The following is a 21,120-nucleotide window of genomic DNA, read 5'->3' as shown; positions in this document are numbered from 1 at the left end:
ACAAAAAGGGGTGTGCCAGAGCCTGTTTCAGAAGAGGATAGGGTTGTGACTTTGTAAATGGTTGCTATAGTAACAAAAAATGCTTGTTACAGTAAAAATGTTAATAGAAATGTAATTCAAAGTTATATTTAAAAAAAAAATGCTACAAGTATTTTCTCACCGTACAGAACTGAAGAAAAGAAAAAAACCACACCACATGGGAGGAGGATATTGCTTGGTCTGCAGCTTTAAGATCAACACCAGTTGTATGTAGTTCTACTTCAGGAATCTCTCACAAAAAGGCACTCCTAGTTGCATATACTTTGTGCTCTGCAGAATGGAGAATGGACAATTTGATGGCACACCCTAACAGACTAAAGCTAGTCGCATATCAGCCAGCTACCGGTCAGGATTTCTATGAGATTTCAAGCCAACAGAAAAACGTGAGCAGGGAGGAACTTATTAAAATGTAATTCTTTTAATTAAATGGACATATAGCCAAGCCCCATAGTAAGATCAAGACTTTTTAGTAGCCTGTTGGTCAAATAATCCTAATTATTTGCTGAAGTTACGAGTGTGACATTGATTTTCTTGTGCCTCAGAACAAGATTGTAATGTCCTTTGGACAATTGATGTTTTTTTCCCTTGGTCCCACAAAAATAAAACTAGTTATTCAACCAACAAAGAACTACACAGCAATACGTTGCTGGAACGTTGAGCACTGAAAAGTTAAAGAACAGTGTCTGCTAGTAGCTGCTAACTGACATTTGAGTACAATGAGTAATTATAAACATCCCACATTTCCTAGTAAATTTCAACAAGGCAGGTGCTGCAAATCATCCATGTGGCATTTCCTGGTGGTAGAGAAAACAGACAAGGCTGACATCTGTAGAACAAACCACATCACGAATCAATGACGTTTTTGCTCCTGTACTGATTTTTGTCTTGCCTGGGTACAGAAACGTCAATGCTGAACTGCCATATTTGTTCTAAAGCTACAGATGCATGAAACATACTACCCGATCGACAGAGAAGCCCAATGCTACATCCAATATGACAAAAATACAGAGTAAAATACTTATCTTGAAAAAAAGGGTCATTTACTTTAATTAACCCTTTGGCCAAAGCATCTTAAGCCTGCAAGCCACGTCAAGGCAGACCCAGTTTGCAGGTCCTAACACTAGCAAATAAAATACTAATATACCTCTATTAGAATTAAAATTCTCATGTACCTCTATTAGGAGGGAGAAAGACCAACATTGGATCTATATCCAATAGAATGAAAAAGACCTGCTGACTCAGCTGTTGGAGGTTAGTGGCTCCTCCTTCCCAGGTTAAGCCCGCCCCTTCCCAAGTCAGTAGGTCTTTTTCATTCTGCTGGATATAGATCCAATGTTAGTCTCTCCCTCCTAATAGAGGTACGTGAGAATTTTAATTCTAATAGAGGTATATTAGTATTTTATCTGGTAGTGTTAGGACCTGCAAACTGGGTCTGCCTTGACGTGGCTTGCAGGCTTACGATGCATTGGCCAAAGGGTTCAAATAAATTACCCTTTTTCCACGAAAAACATTTTTTTTACGTCTCTTCACCCAGGGTGGGTATAGGCGACTTCCACTGAAATTTGTCTCCATTGTTTGCGATCTTGGGCTAGAGTTGTTAGGTGGTATAACCAGTCATTAAATGTTCTTTGGCCAAGGTTGAAAGGGCGCATAACCAGGTCCTCAGCTTTTCGCTTAAAATATCTCAATGTTGTAAGCCTAACGCCAACCTTCAGTCGTTTCCAAGGTCAGACCAGGTTCAGCCATTAGGGTTATGTTTGGAATTCTATGTGTCGGCATCCGCAATCTGTGGCCTAACCAACACCACCGTCTATGTTCTATAATGGCCGACATTTTCAGAAACGTCGCATTTTCGTTGAATTTCCGTATTGGACATCCCATCAGTATATTTGGTTTTTGTTAGTCGGCACAGGCACCGATTTTGGAATAAGTCCACTTTATGTTGGTGTGTCACCTTTACCAGACAGATTTCACAACCGTATAATAAAAAGTCGGTAGAATAACAGCTTTGTAAATGCGGACTTTTGTCTTTAAGCATTTACAGGCCCAAAGTTTCTTAAGTGAGCCTCACGCAATTGTAGCTTTTTGTATTCTAGCGTTTATTTCTGATGTGATGTCTTCATTAACGGTAATATTGCTTCCAACGTAGGTAAAGTGGTCTACAGTCTCGATGGGGTCATTTTGAATGTGGATCGTTGGGTCAACTAGGTGGTTGCAGCACATTAAAAGTTTGGATTTACTACTGCCCAAAACTAGGCCTAGTTTACGGGCCTCGTTTGTCACTCGGTCCACCATGCCCTGTAACGAGTCCAATGAGTCTGTGATCAGAGCAATGTCGTCAGCAAATGTTAAAATCTGTCAGTACAAAGTTATTTGGATAAACGATCACACTTCCCGGCTGATTATCCAATGTTTTTGGCAGGACAGCATTGATTCCAATGTTGAATAAAGTTGGTGATAAAACGCCCCCTTGCATAACTCCGGAATTAATTCCAAATTCACCACTTTCCTCATTGTAGGCTTTTATTTTGCAGGATGTGGAGGCGGTAAAGGGCTGAAATTATGCTACATCATTTATTAGGTATTCCATCAAGTCTTAGTAAGTTCCACAAGCCTCCTCTATGAAGTCTATCAAAGGTGGCAGTAAAGTCTAGGAAGGCTATGTAAGTTGGTTGCCTGAACTCTTGTCGCAGCTCTAATACCTATCGGAAGGCACTAATTTGGTCAATACGTTCTCTTCCCGCTCTAAAAACGGCCCGATTTTCACGTGTTCTTTTGTCGTCCGTCTTTTATGCGATTTAGTATTATGGCTTCCAGTATCTTATACGCCAGGTTGATCAAGGAGATTCTGCTGTAATTTTTGCAATCACTTCTTGCACCTTTTTCGTGTAGGGGCAGCAGCAGCAGCGCAATTTCCCATTCTTTTGGGATTTGTTCTTTTTCCCAAATAAGTGCGAGAATATCCTCCATAGCGCCAATAACATGAACTCCACCAGCTTTGAAAAATTCAGCACACAGACCATCATCCCCTGGAGCTTTGTTGTTCTTAAGTTTATGGATGACTGCGGCAATTTCGATTCTGGTTGGAGGGGTGTCGCAAATGTTGTATGGCCCATGAGTAAGCATATTCGGATTTTCAATGTCACCTGTGATAGTAGGGGGTCGATTAAGCAGCTCTTCAAAATGTTCACACCACCCATCTAATCTAGCTTCCACGTCTGTAATTTTATGTCCGTTTTTGTCATTGATGCATTGGCCGACAGGGTTTGAATATTTGCCAGCAGTAATTTTGGCCAGTTTCTTCAAGAGAATATATAACTATTTTAGTGTGTATTTGTGTCATCTTGGATGTAGCATTGGGCTTCTCTATCGCTTGTTGTATACATTTGCCACGCTCAGTAGCTCTCCTTTTTGATACTTACTGTATATACATATATATTTTGTGGGGGCTCAGGGGTTCCAAAAATGAGATTGCTAGGGTTGTGTGTTTGTGAACTTATTTTTAGCTGGTCTCTACTACCCGAGGTGCGAGGTTAAGAATTGCCAATACACTTGTAACATGTAAATAGATTTTACATGATTATTTTGAATGAAAAAAAAAAAAAAAAGGCGTGTGAAGCCCTTCCTTTGGAGAAAGTGAAACCCTTTGATGATATTCACAGCTTTGTGCATAACGATGTAGGAGATCAGATGTCCTAAAGTGACTTTGCTTGAAGGAGACCTAGGTCCTTATTAGAGACCATCTCATACCTACAGCAGATGAAAGGTTTAAAGAAGTCACATGACAAACAGTATAAAGCTTAGAACCATTTCTAAGCATGACTCACAAATAACTTGTCCAAATAAAGAACAGGCAGTCTCATACAGATTTGGAAACATTAAGCAGTTCTGTACGGCTGTTCTCTCTCGCCTATGTGTTATAGCCGGTCATGTAATAATCATGCTTTCCAAAACTATCAACTTGCAATAAAGGCTTTATGATATCAGAAGTAGGCAGCCAAAGTGCAACACCTACATTTCCTTAAGGTCTCCAAGTACCATAAATGTATTTAGACTTTATAATGTACATTATTTTGAAACCCTCTGAAAAGTTAATTAGAACTAAGAAAAGCCCCCCCCCCCCATAGGATTTATTTCAGAGATACTTCATAACTTTCAGTTTACTTTGCTCTGCCTGAGAAAATAAGTAAATAATCCATATTCATTAGTATGTCATTTGCTCCCCTTAATATGGGCTTGTTTAGAAATGGATAAACTTTAGTGGCATAATAAGGTGAAATTATTCACAAGTATTGAACAACTTATAGCTTGATGTCCAACTTATAATGTTATACAAGTCCGACAGACCTGGATAAGTCGTAATTGTGCATTCAATGACCAGTCTATATATTTGAATAGAAGATTTAAAATCTGGTCTTTTTCCCCCCATATTTACATGCATTTAAATAATTTTTGTATGCGAACATACAAACACAAAAGATGACTTGGAAGGGTTTGACTTGGGTTATGCCGCTATGAGTACAGAAAAACATGCCCCCGCAGAAATGCAAAATGGTCACCCCTTCTCCTGTGTCCCTCTAAAAGGAATGGGGGGGGGGGGGGGAGAAGCAGTTAACAGGTATGTTATCTTTTTCAGCATACCTGCTAAAAAGCATAAGGCACTCTTACAAACTTATAAGCCGTTTCTTTATCCTAACACACTGCTAGACATACTGTACTTACAAAACTGCGGAGTTGAATGTGTCATTTCAGTGCTGCTATGAATTTGCAACATAAACTGCGCTCAGTGAAAATACTCTGATCACTTCTCCAGCTCTGAATTGAGATAAAGACAGCGAAGCAGGCTACTTAAGAAACAAAGAGGTTAATTAAACCATCTGCGCTCGAGCCCAGGAGACATAAGTCACCAAGCGCTGTGGAACACCATTCATAATCATGCACATTATCTCATTACTTTATGAGCGATTTTGACCTGTCTGCTTCAATTTACATACACGATGCATCCCAAATAATGTCAGCCACATAGGATGAGGAACAGAAAAGTAGTATGGTCATTTTCATGTAACAAAAGCACACAAAAAACCATATTGGGATCTGAGAAATATTCATCTATATATTAGTATACAGACCCATGAATAAACTCATAGGTGTTCTCAAAGAGCTGGCAGCATGCATAATGTGTTTGTCTTTCCATTACAGAGTTTAACACCAGTGAATGGTGCACAGTGACCTCTGGGCTGGCTGCAGATGTCTGCCAATCTGTGCTTTAGAGATTGATCTGCTAAATTCTGGTCATTGTGATAAATACACAGACGGGCCCAAAAGCAAACAAACAGTCAGAATGAAAGACACAGAAGGGACCCATATCCAAAGTCTGTCTCTCCCACCACATGGATATTTTACTTTTCTTCATAACACTAGGAACAAGGAAGATAGTGTGCAAATTGGTAAAGAAGCCGTGCAGAATTGCTGTGATAGTGTATTCACATGCCATGCTGACAAAACAATTTCCAATGTGAAACCAATTCATAAACCCTTCAATAAAGAAAAAACAGAACATATAACAATGTGTGTATATACGTATATATATATATATATATATATATATATATATATATATATATATATATATATATATTACTCCAATCTCATAAAATTATCATCTATAGTAGTGACGAGTCAAGGGGGCAATACATAATCAAGCAACATCTCATACCAATAAATGATTGCCAAGATAAGAATTAAGACAGTTAGGAGCATATTGCAATTATGTTTTTTTCCTGTACAAAGATCGTGTTAATGTAGAACAGGGCGTCTCCCTGTACAGAGAATCTCAGATTTTCCTGGTTCTCTGCATTCCTTGGCATCCCTGTATATCTATCACTTTGCTTTTTAAAAGCAGCTGCATCCTGACAATTCTGTCTGTTCACTATTCTAGAATACACTGTAACCAATAAAACCCATTCTTACAACAGTGCCTCTGTTCTTCCTATACCATGAAACCAATTAACTACTGCGGACCATTCACTTTAGCAGTGAAGCTGTTAATGTTTCTCTCTGTGGAGCAATCTTGAGACTTATTAGTTCCGAAATGTATTATTTACTCCCATAATTATAAAATTGGCCCAACAATATGCTCAATTACTATGATACGTCTGGGCCATAAAACAAAGTCAATTACTTTAATCCTCAGAGAATATTATTATGCTGTTGGAAACTAAGAGTCTTGAAGGTTTGCAAGATTTGATTTTTTTTTACGGTAGAGAAAAAAATTTAAAAGTATAAATCTGATATAATTATAGTGGAAAACGCAAATAAATGGCTTGGGACAGGAATTTGTGAAAAATAAAGTGTTTCTGTGCCTCACAAGGTAAACTGTCACTGCTTATAAAGTAAAGAAACACATACAAAAACCTGCTCTACAGATCAGTCTGCATAGTTATTTATGTGCTTTCAATTATTAATAGGTCATAAAGTAATGTGCATCAAAATAGGGACCCAATTGTGTGTTGAGTCTTATTTTGTAACCTACTGCTTATTTGTGTCATTGCTGCCTGCCTGTTCTAATAGCGATGCAAGAAAAATTGTGATCTTTAAAAAAAAAATTATTCTGTCTAGAGTGTTTTTTTTCTTTTCTTCTCAGCTAGGTAGGAAGCAGGGTGTCTCTGGAGCTGAACCCCGTTAATTTTATCCCCCTACTTAACCAGATACTTGCCTCGTTAGATACTGCAGTAGCATTCCCAGCTGGGTGAAGAATACGGAGGATTAAAATCTCCCGCTGCACGGGAGCCAATAGGAAGACTATTGGCCCGCATGCTGCTGGAAATATAAGAATCATGAAGCACCTATGGATGCAAGTATCTCGGGAAGTAGGCTGCCTCCAGAGCTAAAATGAACACGACTCAGCTCCGGAGACCCCCCTCATAGATACAAATAAAATTACAATTTGTTGGAATGCTCCTTTGCGTTACTATACTCAAAGCTATGTACATATGTCTCAATTGTCCTATTACGCCCTTTTTTAAATTTCTTTTTTTTTAATTCTGTTTTTTGTTTTTAAACGTCAATATTTTCAGCTCCGGGGACCCCCCACGGTTCCAGAGATACTTACTGGTGACGTTACAAGGTTTAAATATCCATCATTGAAACAAAATGGCAGCAAACTCTTAGGCCAATAGGAAGCTGCAACATAGATTTCGACTTCCTATTGGACAGCCATTTAAATCCCCTTTAAAAACCTGGAATAGCGGTAATTTCATCAGCAAGTATCTTGTTGAACCGGATAATATCACGGCTTCCTATTGGCCTGCGGCTTTGAAAAGCAAAGATATAGTGTACCCGGGAGTGCCTACCGACACCACCTACAGAGGAATACCTTCGGAAGCAGGGAGTCGCCAGAGCTGAAATTATTGGGGTTAAGCTCCAGAGACCCCCTGCTTCAATTCTGTATTCATTAAAAAAAAATGTTGATGGTCCTTGAGGACTGCAGTTGGCCAACCCTGATCTAGGGAACGTGAGGGATCCAAAGGGCTGGAAAAAGCATTGGTCAGCTCAAAAGGACCCCCTGGTTCCAATCCTGTTAAAAATGGGGAGTTAGATTGCCGCTTTAATCTACTCAGATAAAGCTTCTTTTCTTCTCTCACTCATAGACAATAGTAGATATCTATTAGGTTTTGGGCAAATTTTGCAAGAATAAAATACACAGTTTATATAGGTCGGTGAGCAGAGAACTAGTAGTATGTACAGTAGCATGAAAAGAAAAAATATATATTTTGCTAGGCCTCACACTGGCTGTCCCCAAAAATTATATTACATTCCGATTTCTCTAACGTGAAATGAATTAAACACGTAAAATACAATTATATGCAAAAAGATCAATGTAATCATTGCTTGGTATAAAAGCTTAGCAGGATGAACACTTCAAGCTCTCAAATCAACAAATAGGATATGCACTCGAAAGGAACGATTATTGCTTAAAACTGTGTTGAAATGAAAGAGTAGGCCAAAATTTCTCTATACAGTACAGAGGCTTCTGAGATGTTCGGTAACAGTACATAGTTTTGTATGTTTCTAAAACATTACAGTGAAACATTTTTTACATGCAGTCTTTTGAAAAGTATGGTTTTCTAAATAAGATTTGCCAACTTTTCTTTTTATTACAACTACTGTATTGTGTTACAGCATTGATCACTATGGCTTGGAATTCATTTTTTTTGGAGCTGGAAAAATAATGGCTGCTGCATGTTCTCAGAGAAGGAATACGTACGTATTCTGTGATTAAATATTTAAGCATTGCCAAGAAGAACTGGGGGAGAAAATAAATAAATCTAATCCCACAATGGAGAGGTTTGAAGTCATAGATTTGGATTTGGAACTGTCTATTGTTTGCTGTCCCCTTGGCAGCTGTTGTTTCCCTTATTGTTATATCACGCACATTTTGTTTGATGTCAACTATCACAATCGCCAATTGGATCAAGCGCTGATAGAGAGCGTTATTAGTTAGTTTGTAGTCTATTTTGTTTGTTCTATCACTCTCTCAACAGCTGATCCATCTAAATCACAATGGCACTTTTTACTAATAGGGCTTTAAGAGGGCTTAATTTAGAAAGTTTTTTCACTATTAATGATCCTATGGATCCTGATAAGGAGAGTCTTGACACATTATTCACTAAGTTAGAGAAACTCCTAACACTAGAAATGAGACAAGTCTGGGAAACCCATACACTCAAGCAATATCTTGATCAAGAAAGAATACCTAGAGGGCTCAAGGTTTTGAAGCCCCCCACCTCAGATCAAGATGATGAGAAGTTTTTAAAGGAGGGGAATTTTATATTGGATACTTGTTCGGTGGATCATATGCTATTACTTATTAAGCATAGAGCCAGTACTTTAGAGAGTCTGGATAAAGAAATTAACCTTATCAAGGAACAGCTAGAACCTTCTATGGAGCTGTCAGAATACAAATTATTAGAAGACAAGGTAATTTCAAGATTGGATAAAACCAAAAAGGAAGTTAAGCTTACAAAACTTAAAAAATTTGCAAGAGATAAACGCGACTATGAAGAAAATAGACAGAGAAATTGGAAAACAGAGAAAGTAATTACAATCAGTGAAGTAGAGATCAGATGGCATGAGGCAGTTCCTGTTGAAATTAACCCTAGAGAGAGGATTGACTCCACTAAAAGTGAAAAATCCGACATTGTAGTGAAGGAGGTAAAGGGTGGAAAGCCTCTTAAAGAGAAATCTAACATTAACCCAACACCCCATCCTAATAGGAATAAAAAGAAAGGAATTCAGTACGAGAAAACTAATTTTATTGACAATGGGAGCCACTCCGCTGATCACCATTTTACCAATCATCACTATAGGGACAGATCCCCGATTGATAGACCCCATGATGTAACTAACTTTAGACAAAATTCTTTTTTAGACCATCGACAGGGCCGAGCACCATTTCAAGAACGGTGGAGAGGCCCCAGGGGCCAACCAGGGAGACAAAACCCAGTAAGAAAAGAAAAGGTCAAGAACAGAAGAGTCAGAGGAAAGAGAGGAGGGTCAAGGAAGAGAAAGAGAGAAAAAAAAAAAAAGATCAGACAGAGGAAGGGACTGGTAAAAAGTAACGTATTTAACTTAAGTGACACCCACCTCCAAAAAGTAGAACTTGATGTCCTTTCCAGAGGCCTAAATTTTGCTGTAACACAATACAGTAGTTGTAATAAAAAGAAAAGTTGGCAAATCTTATTTAGAAAGGATAGTAAGTAACCACCACAATATCCTTTTATTGTTTATATTTTTTAATGTTCTAATGTTGTTTTTATGATAGATATGGCAGTGAAGGTACACAAAACCCCAGCAGCTTTCTTGTAATATTGTCAGCCAGCTTGTGTCCTTCTTGATCTGTCAATCTTAAGTTGCACGCCCATTAGTGGGCAAGTCTATCAATTACACTGTATATTTAATGAGTTCATTCACCAAGCTCCCACATCCCTTGAGGAAGTGACATAACGTCACGAAACGCGTAGGGAGGAGGAGCTTAGTATCCCACGTGTATGCCTCCACTGCTGAACCTTTCCGGCGCTCGAGAGTGACCCGCGCTGCTGACGTCATCAATCGGAGAGTAGTGCACGACTGTGTGGGTCCCCCGTTCTAGCCGGAGTGAAGCAGGTTGCGGACGGCATCCGTTGGCCACATTCGCTACCAATACGAAAAGTGTTGGTAGTATGTTTATTTGTATGTAATAAAGTAAGTACGTTTTTACACTAGGCTGTGTTCATTTCTCTACACGCTTGCTGTGGCGGCTCATGCTGGATTCCTGAGGGCACCACCAAGTACAAGGGAAATCACCCCGTTTCAACCACGTGGGGTTCGTGGATGTCGAGGTGGACATGCAGCGCAGTACAGATTCTCTCCCTTGATTGCACAAGATCTTTTCTTGTAAGTTAGGGTTGTTTCCATCCTAGTCAGGGCTGTGGTTCTTTACATACTGCGCAATTGGTGTGTCTTTTTTTTATTTATTACAGAGACCATCTGGAGCACATTCTGAAGACCATCAAAGCCACTCTGAACTATATTGGTTAATCCACCCATTGCCAGGACTGTATTTTCCATCAAGGACTGTCTTTTGGATCATTTATTTATAAAATATTTTACCAGGAAGGAATACATTGAGAGTTACCTCTCGTTTTCAAGTATGTCCTGGGCACAGAGTAAAATGGTACTGTGGACTTTAACTCACTAGCGCCGGGGACTTATACAAAAAGCTATGTGAATAGCTAAACAAAGTTTTACAAATTACATACAATAAAAGATTATATTTTATGAAATGTTTGTAGTGATTAATTCAGGAAAGCAGTATTTTATTAGTACAGATAAATGCATTTGTCACAGTTTGCAGTGCTTATATACAGCTGAAGCACTTCTTTACAAGTAGTATGCTTAGATCTTCTGAAAACATATAAAAAAAAAAAAAAAACAGCCAGAAGCACACACACTGTTTAACTGGCTTCTCTAAACAAATCTAACATAACAAAAATGAGAGCAGCCCGACTCTTTCTATTATTTTTTTAAAGGTGTTACAAGCTAAATTTCTAAGGGGCCTCTGAATGTGAATGTGTTTATCAACCCAGTGTTTTCTTTCCCCTTATCCCACCCTGTACTTATCAGAGAGCCAATAAAGATAAGGGGGAGATGAGGGGACAAGTTCTTGCAGATCACACAAAAGTGAGCAACAAGAGGAAATTAAACCCCTCCCAAGTCTCAACTTCAAATAAAACATATTGTTACAGTGGGATAAAGTGGTTTTTTTTTTTAAATAGATGAGACCCCATACAATTAAAACATGTCCTTGAAATTAGTTCACTTTGGTCATAGAAGGGATTGCCCATTTATGGGTGGACAGGATATATGGATTGAGCAAGTATGACATAGGCCTCATCTCCAGTGAACGCGACCATGGGCACTGAGCAAACAAAGAGACTGCATTCTATGTGGCCGGCCCCAGTCAGCGTGTGCGGGGGCATGCTCAAAGCATGATGACGCGACCACTTTTCCAAAAGACAAGAAATTTGTATTTTGGCGTGGCGGCCGAGCGCTGACTGTCACGGCGGCGGCTCAGCCAATGGGGGTAAATCAGCCGCATGATATCATGGCCGCACGCCCCAGCCACAAGCAATTTGAAGTGCACTGATCAGTGCAGAAGCAGGGGGACGCACCGCCAAGGCGCTCCAACGTGCGCACACACTGACTGGGGCCGTAGCCATAGAATGAAGGATTTATGCAAGTTCATGTTCACTTGACAAATGCACGGAAATGATTTAGCATTTCAACTAAAATGTCTACAATGTAAGAAAACTTTAGACAATGGAGATAGATTTAAAATGTATAGGCTCTGATTAAAAGAAAAAGCATATATGATTTGTCTAGATTTATATTAAGAACATTATCTCTATTGTGGGTTAACATTACTTACAACAAAAACATTTCTTCAGTTTGGTGAACAAATCCTCAGCACTCCATAAAAATAAATTCAATATGGCCACACTTATTCGTGGACATTTTAGAGAATGGTCATATCTCTCTATATATCACTTAACATACATTTTTAAGATGCATTTGTGAATCATGTGGAAATATGTAGCTTTAGTTCCATGGCAAATAATCCACACGGAGAACACAGTTTAGTGTTATTTTTAAACATACATTTGTAGACATGGAATAGATTTAGCCTATGTGAGCAGTGCCAACTACTGGACTATGCCTTAAAGAGCCCAGAGACAAGTAGCACTATATTTGGTCATTTATGCAGTAGCATCAACATGCTTGGTAAGTACACTGGGTTACCGATGCTATCCCACACAAGATCCTTTGCAGCACCAGAAGACACCGTATGGTCCATTACAATTAATAAACTGTAAGGCAACTTCCAGCTTCAGAAGGTATTTTATGACAGAACACCACTTGGTACATTTGGCCCATAGTACTGTACTATGATTTCGAGGCATTTCAATTTGCAACAAGCATTTAGGAATATAGGTATAATGAGTCGTATTCAATGTAATTGTTGACTGCCACATATTTGTATTACAGGGCGTTTGGGCTTGCCTATCTAATGAACCACATACTGTAGCTGCAGAGAAAAAAAAACAGCTTGGTACTGTACTACTTAGGGCTACCCTCTGCTTCAGATAATTCAATAATATATAATGACATCAAAATGGGATTGCTTTACACTGTATTACATTCCAGGATTAGTACAGCAACTGGAACTGAATTCTGTGCAACACCACATTTCACATAAAATATGGATATGCTTTCTTCCGTTTGTATAGGGATATACATGTACGGTATTATGAAAGAACTTGACAAAATGAAATAAGGCAAGCAGAAAGGTTTATTAACTTATGCAAACTAGTAGATCAGCGAACTAAAAGCATTTTTTTTGTTGGTAGATGCTGGAAAAACACAGGCTGCAAAATACATGTAAAAGTTCTCAATTATCTTAACAGCATCCCATTATTACATTAATTAGGTATTTTGCTTGGTTGTAGGGCCTCTGCCAACATTTAGTATAAATTGTTGTACAAGAACAAAAAGTTTACAGAAAATGACAAAAGAAGAAAAATGTATCCAGCACGAGAGTGACGTCAGCTAACATGGCACAATGGAGAAAGTCCTAGCCTGACAGATGCTTGGCATCAGTATGTATACACAGACAGATCCTGGTTTTATTATCCAGCGCATATGCTTTAGAAAAGAAAAAAACATCAATACATATTACTGTAAAAGACTGGATTTCAAGGGTTATTGATAAAAGCCACGAAGAACACGCTCATCAGCCTAATAAAAACAATACAGTAATAATAAAGTAAAAAAGCACTGCAGCATATAATTCTACACGTTTTTTGGAGTTCTACATTGCAGAAAGTGCAATAATGTACCAAAGGAGATTAAAGACAAACAAATAAACACCAATTTATAATGCAGAGTGGCCCCTCATCCGATGTGTATTTCTGTATGGGTCACAAACAAGACTATCAGATTGTTACTAGACTGCAATGCTACAATGCATGTGGGAGGGGTTCAATGTAGTTGTTAAAAAAATAAAAAAAAACACTAGTGAAACTAGATATTTTGGCCCCTTAATTGATATTAAATGTAATTCAGACTAGGCATCATACTACCATGCATCTATTCTTGGGTTCCTTGTAATGATTTCAAGACACAAACTTCCGGTTCTAATCTGGAATCCACATTGTCTGTTAGAAAACACGTTTCAAATGTCTATAAAACTTGGAACAACTCATGTTTCAAGAAGACAACGAAAGAAGGGATAGTAAATCAGATGTACAACTGAACCCCTCTGGCAGCCATGGGGTTAAAAATGAACAACTCATTACGACGTAGGTGAGAAGGCCATGAGAAGCCAGGCACATAAATACACTGACACGGCCACAAATCTGTGCAGGCCGCAAGCTCTTGGAAACATTAAAAGGGCATCCATCCGCCCCATAGGCAGAGAATGGATCAAATATTGATATATTCCTCTGCATCTAATAGAAACGTTTAACAGGCACAAACAAAGGTACCCCCCCCCTAAAGCAAAGTGTCCCCAATACACCCTTGCTTTGGGAGGCTGTTAATAATCACTAAAACATGCTGCCCCTAAAAGCAGCATCTGCACACACACAGACGAGAACAAAAGCCAGCACTTCTCCATCCCAGCTAATATCCCCCGCTTGGGTCAATTCCCAGTCACGACAGACTTATGTCACCGATGGAGGGGGACGGTAAGCAGCAACACAAAACACCTACAAATAAAATCAATTACGAATAATTAAATGCTCTCATGATCGCCCTGGGGAGTAGAGGTGATAATGCCCCCAGGGGATATATATATATATATATATATATATATATATACACACACACACACATTCATATACACACACACACCAATAACATTCCAGATGTTTGTGGGCTTCAGACAGGAAATGCTGGCTTTCTCCCAACGATTTTAATGGGGGGGGGGGGGATGCTGGGAGAGGGTGTTGCTTAACCCCTGGGATGCCAAATTTCTGGCCCCCCTTTACATTCAACAGGGTTAAAAGAGCAACCTATTCGCTGGCAGAGGGGTGAAGGAGCTCGTGCCTCCCCCTGCGGTGACCCCTGACCCGGGGGGGGGGGAGATGATACAGACATGATGCGACAGTGACAGCAGGCCTGTTGTTGTGACTCACCCCAGCACCACCAGCTCTCCGTATTTGATGGGCTCTTTATGGGGGGCGCAGTGCTCCTCCTGACTCGGGGAAAACATGGAGGAGAAGAAGAACCGATTTCCACCACCTCCCCCACCCCCCTCCGTCACCGCAATACAAATATCCGCCGGGAGCGCCTGGGCCCCTCCGTCACCGCGATTCCAACCGAGGTCATAAAATAATAATAATAATAATAATAGTAATGGCGAAGGTTAAAAAAAAAATTAAAAGCCACCACACAAGATAAGGTGACCCGGTGTCCGTTGTGGGGGAGGTGACCCGGTGTGGGGGAGGTTTCCCGTTGACTCCTCACACCCTGTCACTGTGGCGCAGATTCTCTTCTCTCTCTCTCTCCCCCCCTCCTCCTTCCTTCCTTCCCCGGAGACAACGAAGCGTCCCGTGTCTCTCCCCCCCCCCCCTCTCTCTCTTCCTCCGGAGACAACGGCAACAACAATAATAATAATAATAGGAACGCAGTGTCCTCGCGCTCTCTCTCTGGAAACGGCGGAGTGAGCTCGCGCTCCGGGCGCGAGGACACCTCACACCATCGCTACTCCCCGCCCTAGCCTGGCACGAGACAGAGAGCGCGCGGGCCGAGCTCGCGATCCTGCACCAGGACACCTCACACCATCGCTACTCCTTGCCCAAACCTGGCACGAGAGCGGGCCGAGCTCGCGCTCCTGCGCGTGGACACCCCCCCTCTCTCTCTCTCCTCACAGGCAGCCCGCGAGCCCTTCTAGCTGCAAAGCTGAAGCTGCTGCTGTTCCTGCCGCCAGCCCCGCTCCTCCTCTACTGAGCGCGATCTCCGTGAGGCGAGACAAGCCCTCCTCCTTCTATCTCTCACTCCTCCTCCTTTCCCCCCCTCTCTAGACAACGGCAACAAATGGGACCCCGCTGCTCTCCAAGTGCCGTGGCAACAGAACACTCCATTAGTCACCGTTTAGAAGGGGGGGAAGTATCTTCACTTTTGGTCAGAAATCCCCTTGCTACATATATACCGGCAGCTATACATATCATGTAGAGTTTTTGTTGTGTCTTTTCCTTTATTTGGCTTTTTTTTAACGGATAAACCACATTATGGGGGTGTATGTTTTACAAGATACCCCTCTCCCCCCCGGCGGCTTCACACAAGTGGACGCGTCCTCACTGTTATGTAAACATAGAGTAAGGGAATGGGAGCTTTTAAAGGGGCCGCTCTGTTTTTGTTTGGCTGTAGCGTTTGCGCCAATATGCTGTCTCCCTGGGCATGTCAGATGGGTTGTATAACAATGCCATAGTTCTCGGCGGAGGGGGGTTGGGGGGGGTCAACTCCAGCCCTCCAGGGCCACCAATAGGTCTGGTTTAAAGGATATCCCTGCTTCAGCACAGGCTGAGCCACTAGTGATGAAGCAGGTATATCCTGAAAAACAGTGGCCAACTCCAGACCTCAAGGGCCACCAACAGGTCCGGTTTTCAGGATATCCCTGCTTCAGCAGAGGTGTCTCAATCAGCGAGTGGCTCAGTCAAAGACTGAGCCTCCCCCTGATTGAGCCACATGTGCTGAAGCAGGGATATCCTGAAAACCGGACCTGTTTGTGGCCCTGGAGGGCTGGAGTTAGCCACCCCTGCAATAGTTTGTATGTTGTCGTGTTTTTCTATTTCTGTCTATTTTGGGTTATATTTGTGCTCGGTGATATCCAGGCTGTTCAATTCAATGCTTTGCTGTTACCGTTTTAGAACAAATAAAGATGTGCTTTCTTCTTTCTGCTTGTGCTTTTCTCAAATATAATGAACTTGCTGACCTTGTGAGTGTCAGAGAGCTTGCAATCTATAGCTATACCATGCATTGCAGGCCCCTGTGTCACTGTAAGATGAATCATGGCAAATAAGAGTTGCCCCTTCAGGTCATTGTCTTGCTAACCCATGGGTCACAGGTCTTGCTACATTATTGCAATGTGCTACAGTCCCCTAATGACACTAACATAGTCAAAAGTACATCTCAATACAATTTAGACACTATTATAACTACAAATAATGAGTATTTATCAAATGTCTGCTGGAATAATGTACTTTATTTAGCTAAATAAGGAAAGTGTTGACAACATAACAAATATCCATGGGTATCAGTAACTGACATTACTGTTTTTACTGAGTTTGTATTTAGACGCAGATTCTTTACCATTATTTACAACCCCCTTCAGTGTCAGACTGTTCCACAATGAAAGGATTACATTTAGAAATTCAAAAATGTACCCTATAAAACTTTAATGTGCTGGATAATAACTTGCGCACTGCAGATTATGTAAGTAATTTGTGCAGAGCGCCAGATTTACGCATTAAACTAACTAAACAACAGTTTAGGGCCTCACGACAGCAGTGCGCAAACTGGGGGGCGGATTTTCTAAGGGAGGCGCGCAGTTGCAGAGCCCCCACGCTTTTCCCCCAGGCATGTAAATTACATGCTGGGGGAGGCGCTAGGCCTCTGCAATTTCACTTACCTGCTCTCAGCCGGCTCTTTAGCTACGCGTTGCCATGACAACGCGAGATCAAATGGCAACGTGTCACATGACGCGTGGAGCCTGAGAGCAGGTAAGGAGGGGGGGCATAGGCATGGGGAAGCGGAGAAAGGGGGGGCGCGAACTTAAAAGTTTGCGCACCCCTGCCTCACGATATGAAGAGGTCTCAAAAATAGAAAAAAATGAATGCATTTCAAGTTTTAAAATCGGATGATAAATAAACAAGATATGGGAAAAGGAAGATTCTCTGTAAATATGGACATGTGCATTCAAATTTGACCCAAAGCATCCTGTGCATCGAAAGTGACAAACTTCGTGGCTGATCATTTGAAGACATCCTCAAGGATTTTGCTCTCCAAAAATAATGAAAGAAAAGGTTTTAATATTAAAATGAATGTGATGTGCAAACACTGTTCGTTTTAGCTTGACACCTTTCATCTTTGTATAGAACACCGCTAGTATAATGTTCTCATTCATTTCAGTTTTATGTTTATATTCTCAATGGTCCCTTCAGTCAGAATAATAAATCTATTTCAAATTTTTGGGGCCTCTTAAACTTGACATAGCTTAGGGCCTCAGAAGGTCAAAGTTCATCCCTGCATGTACACATCATGTTACAACCGTTATATCCCTTTATTGCTAACAATTGACATTTGTTCTGCTTAGCCACTTCTCTTGAGAACGGTTAGGGGGGCAACGAAATGTGGGGACCCTTGACAGTTAATGTGTTAAAGTGATTCCTAATGTGTTAGGATATTTTGCATACCTACCAACTGGGCATTTCATTTTGACTACACTTGGAGGTCTTTAGAAGTCCCAACATACTTTCTGCAGCATGAGAAAAAAATGAAAACGCCACTGTTTGTCTATTTACACGCACTAAAAGAGTTTCGCTTTTAATTCATCAATCTCAGAGATCTGGAACAGCATTCTCTATCTGTCCATGTGTCTTATTTTTAAAACCCCATTGGAAAACTCATCTTTCCTGTAATTCTTTGTCTCCGCTGCTCCGAATGCATTCTTTCGCTCTACAAAAAATCCGCAACTAATTCACTTTATTCTCTTCCTGATTTTTATTTTTTGTTGTATTTGTGTTTCCTGCAACAAATCTAAAACATAGTTCAATCACCCACATGAGAGATGAAATGTAACATGATATTTGAATGTACAGTAATAGTATCTGCCTTGTTAGGATGGTAGATTAGACATGATGTGGATCCATCGTCCCATATAACTGACTCTTTCCTTAATTGCATTGGGTTCTTTTTTATAATTCTATCTCGTTGTAAGGCGTCACACAAAGAGGCTTATTTGTTAAATAACTCCCAGCTGCAAAACAGGGATAAAAATACTACACTATTAAGGAAACAATCAGTTGAAATCGACACATCTGGTGGTGTTTTTGCAAACGTTTTGCCCTTGTTATGCAGTAGGGACATTATTAAATGATCCACAAGAGGAAGGATGGCAGCTCCTGTCCTCAAGAGCACCAAAAGTCAGGTTTTAAGGATATACCTGCTTCAGCACAGCTGGTTCAGTCCATGGCTCAGTCAACAACTGAGCCAGAGATTGAGTCACCTGGGCTGAAGCAGGGATATCCCTAATACCTGGCCTGTTGGTGTCCGGGTGCTGTCTCAGGGGATATAAGGCGATAGTCCAAAAGACCACACTAAGGTCCGTTGTGGGGTAACGCACCCCAATCGGAATGGCAGTTAACGCCGGAACGGGTGCGTTAACCCACAACAGACCTTGGTAAATCTCCACCAAAGTGAGTAAAAGAGGGGGAGACTTGACCCCGCAAGCTTCTTTACTCCAGACCCTGTCACTATTCCACGCATCTGTTTATTTCAGTTACCAACATTCAATTTGTATGCAGGGTGGAAAATAGAAATCTCACGTGTGAGCACATTTACACGTCTCAGACAGGTCTGCCACCCTGCCCTTCCCCATTATCTCTTAGCATGCGGTGCTTCCACTGCAGCCAGGGATTCTGGGTAATGACATGCAAGTGAGACCCACACTGTGTCACCTTTTACTTCAAGTCCATTGTAACATGGATCCGAGTAGGCAGGGTGGGCAATGCACTTCCTATGACTTGAATGAGAACAGATGGCACCCCAAGAAAGCAAAGGCAAAGACTCAAAAACGTACAACTCCTCATGGTACAACGAGGAAGAAAAATCAAATGGAAACTACTGTGCACTGCGGCTTCAATGTCTTCTCAGCCGTAATTATGCTAACTGAATATTTATACTGAGGGCCGATACCTAAAGTGGGGCCATGTTTAATACTCAAAAGTTATTGGAGAAGGTTAATGTAGAACAGCGGTAGCCAGCTCTAGCCCTCAAGGGCCGCCAACAGGTCAGGTTTTCCGGATATCCCTGCTTCAGCACATATGGCTCAATCAGTGGCTCAGTCAAAGACTGAGCCACTGATTGAGCCACCTGTGCTGAAGCAGGGATATCCGGAAACCCTGACCTGTTGGCGGCCCCTGAGGACTGGAGTTGGCCACTCCTGCCCAAGAGGCTGAGCATTGCAATTGCCTGTTTGCATCACATGTCGCTGACATATACACAGACAAAGGATAAGAAAATCAGATGTACAATAATGAGTTCCATGTACGAATAGCTGAAAGAAATTGCACGGTGTGCAGATCCGGGCCAATGAAATAGAATACTTTGAATCATTTTCCTTTTATGAACCAGACACTTCCTCCAGAAAATCTGCACATTACATGTTATCTTGGATTTTGGATGTTTAGGCAAATGAGTCTCGTGACAATATTTAAGGTGCTATCCGACTTTTCTACTTCCAATATGTAAGGACAATCAACCAAAAAGATGGACTAATTAAAACAAAAAACGAAATATGAATATGTAGCCAAGCACACAATGCATCTAATGTCTTCTGTTCAAATGAGCAGCAATACTACATTATAATGACACTATAATTCAACTAAGCTGGCAAACGTTTGGTGCTCCTGTTATAACTGCCCAAATCCTTATGGTGTTTCTAACATAATGACTGCTCCAGTCAGTGTAACTCAGCAGCTACAATGTATCCTTATGTTACTAAGGTCCCATTATGTATTGTTACCGTTTACAGCTCAAACTGCTGGGAACATTGGCAACAAATTATTCCAAACAGGAAAGTGGTGCAAAGATATTGCACTGCTGGGGAGGTGGGCTAAAGCGGGTATAGATGTCAAAGAATGCTTTAAAACTCATAAAAAAATTGCATTAAGAGCTGAATAATCAAAAAAGAAAAAAATGCAGTAAATATGATCTAATACTACAGAACTGAATTATTAAAAAAAAAAAAAAAAACATAAGATTTCACATGTTTTGCTGTCTTGAAACCCCTACAGAAAATTGACTGAACAAAAGTCATGTTTCTTTTATTGTTCTGCAGTGTGTCGCTGGCCCCTGTGGCAATGAAGAGGTTAATGTAGCAAGCCGGGTCTGCTTACTGCCAAACGTTTGAGCAAGGTCCCGAGCCCGGCAGCATGTCGCCCTTATTCACCTGCACGCAAAAAATGGCGGCCTTTTGCCAAGCATTACGTTAATATGCCTCATGATTTTGCTTAATAAGCTCATTTGCAAATTCCTCTGAACCTGCTCGATTCGCCTGAATTTATTTATTTATTTTTTAAATGGCTGCATTATCCTAATGGTGACGGTATAAATAGTGCCTCACACGCTGTGTTTTGCTGAAAGCTTGCAAAATGCAACAATCTAGGGCAGGGGGCGGCCAACTTCAGTCCTCAAGGGCCACCGACAGGTCAGGTTTTCAGGATATCCCTGCTTCAGCACAGGTGGCTCAGTCATGGGTTC

General features: G+C 40.9%; 1 protein-coding gene across 5 annotated transcripts in view; it reads right to left on the bottom strand.

The window, feature by feature from the left end:
* PELI2 (pellino E3 ubiquitin protein ligase family member 2) overlaps positions 1-15,620 on the bottom strand; it is a 63,905-nt gene extending 48,285 nt beyond the window's left edge. For 2 of the 5 annotated variants that reach the window (XM_075614751.1, XM_075614752.1), the window contains exon 1: positions 14,775-15,620. In XM_075614751.1, the coding sequence (XP_075470866.1) occupies positions 14,775-14,851 (77 nt within the window). In that variant the 5' untranslated portion in view covers positions 14,852-15,620. The remainder of the gene's footprint in view (positions 1-14,774) is intronic. The other 3 variants (XM_075614753.1, XM_075614755.1, XM_075614756.1) reach the window with 2 other exon arrangements.
* Between the last annotated feature and the right edge of the window lie 5,500 nt (positions 15,621-21,120).

Source organism: Ascaphus truei, chromosome 9 (assembly GCF_040206685.1).
Source record: "Ascaphus truei isolate aAscTru1 chromosome 9, aAscTru1.hap1, whole genome shotgun sequence".
Classification (NCBI taxonomy): domain Eukaryota; kingdom Metazoa; phylum Chordata; class Amphibia; order Anura; family Ascaphidae; genus Ascaphus; species Ascaphus truei.
The sequence above is the reverse complement of the archived record's forward strand: the minus strand, read 5'-3'. Positions and strand labels throughout refer to the sequence as shown.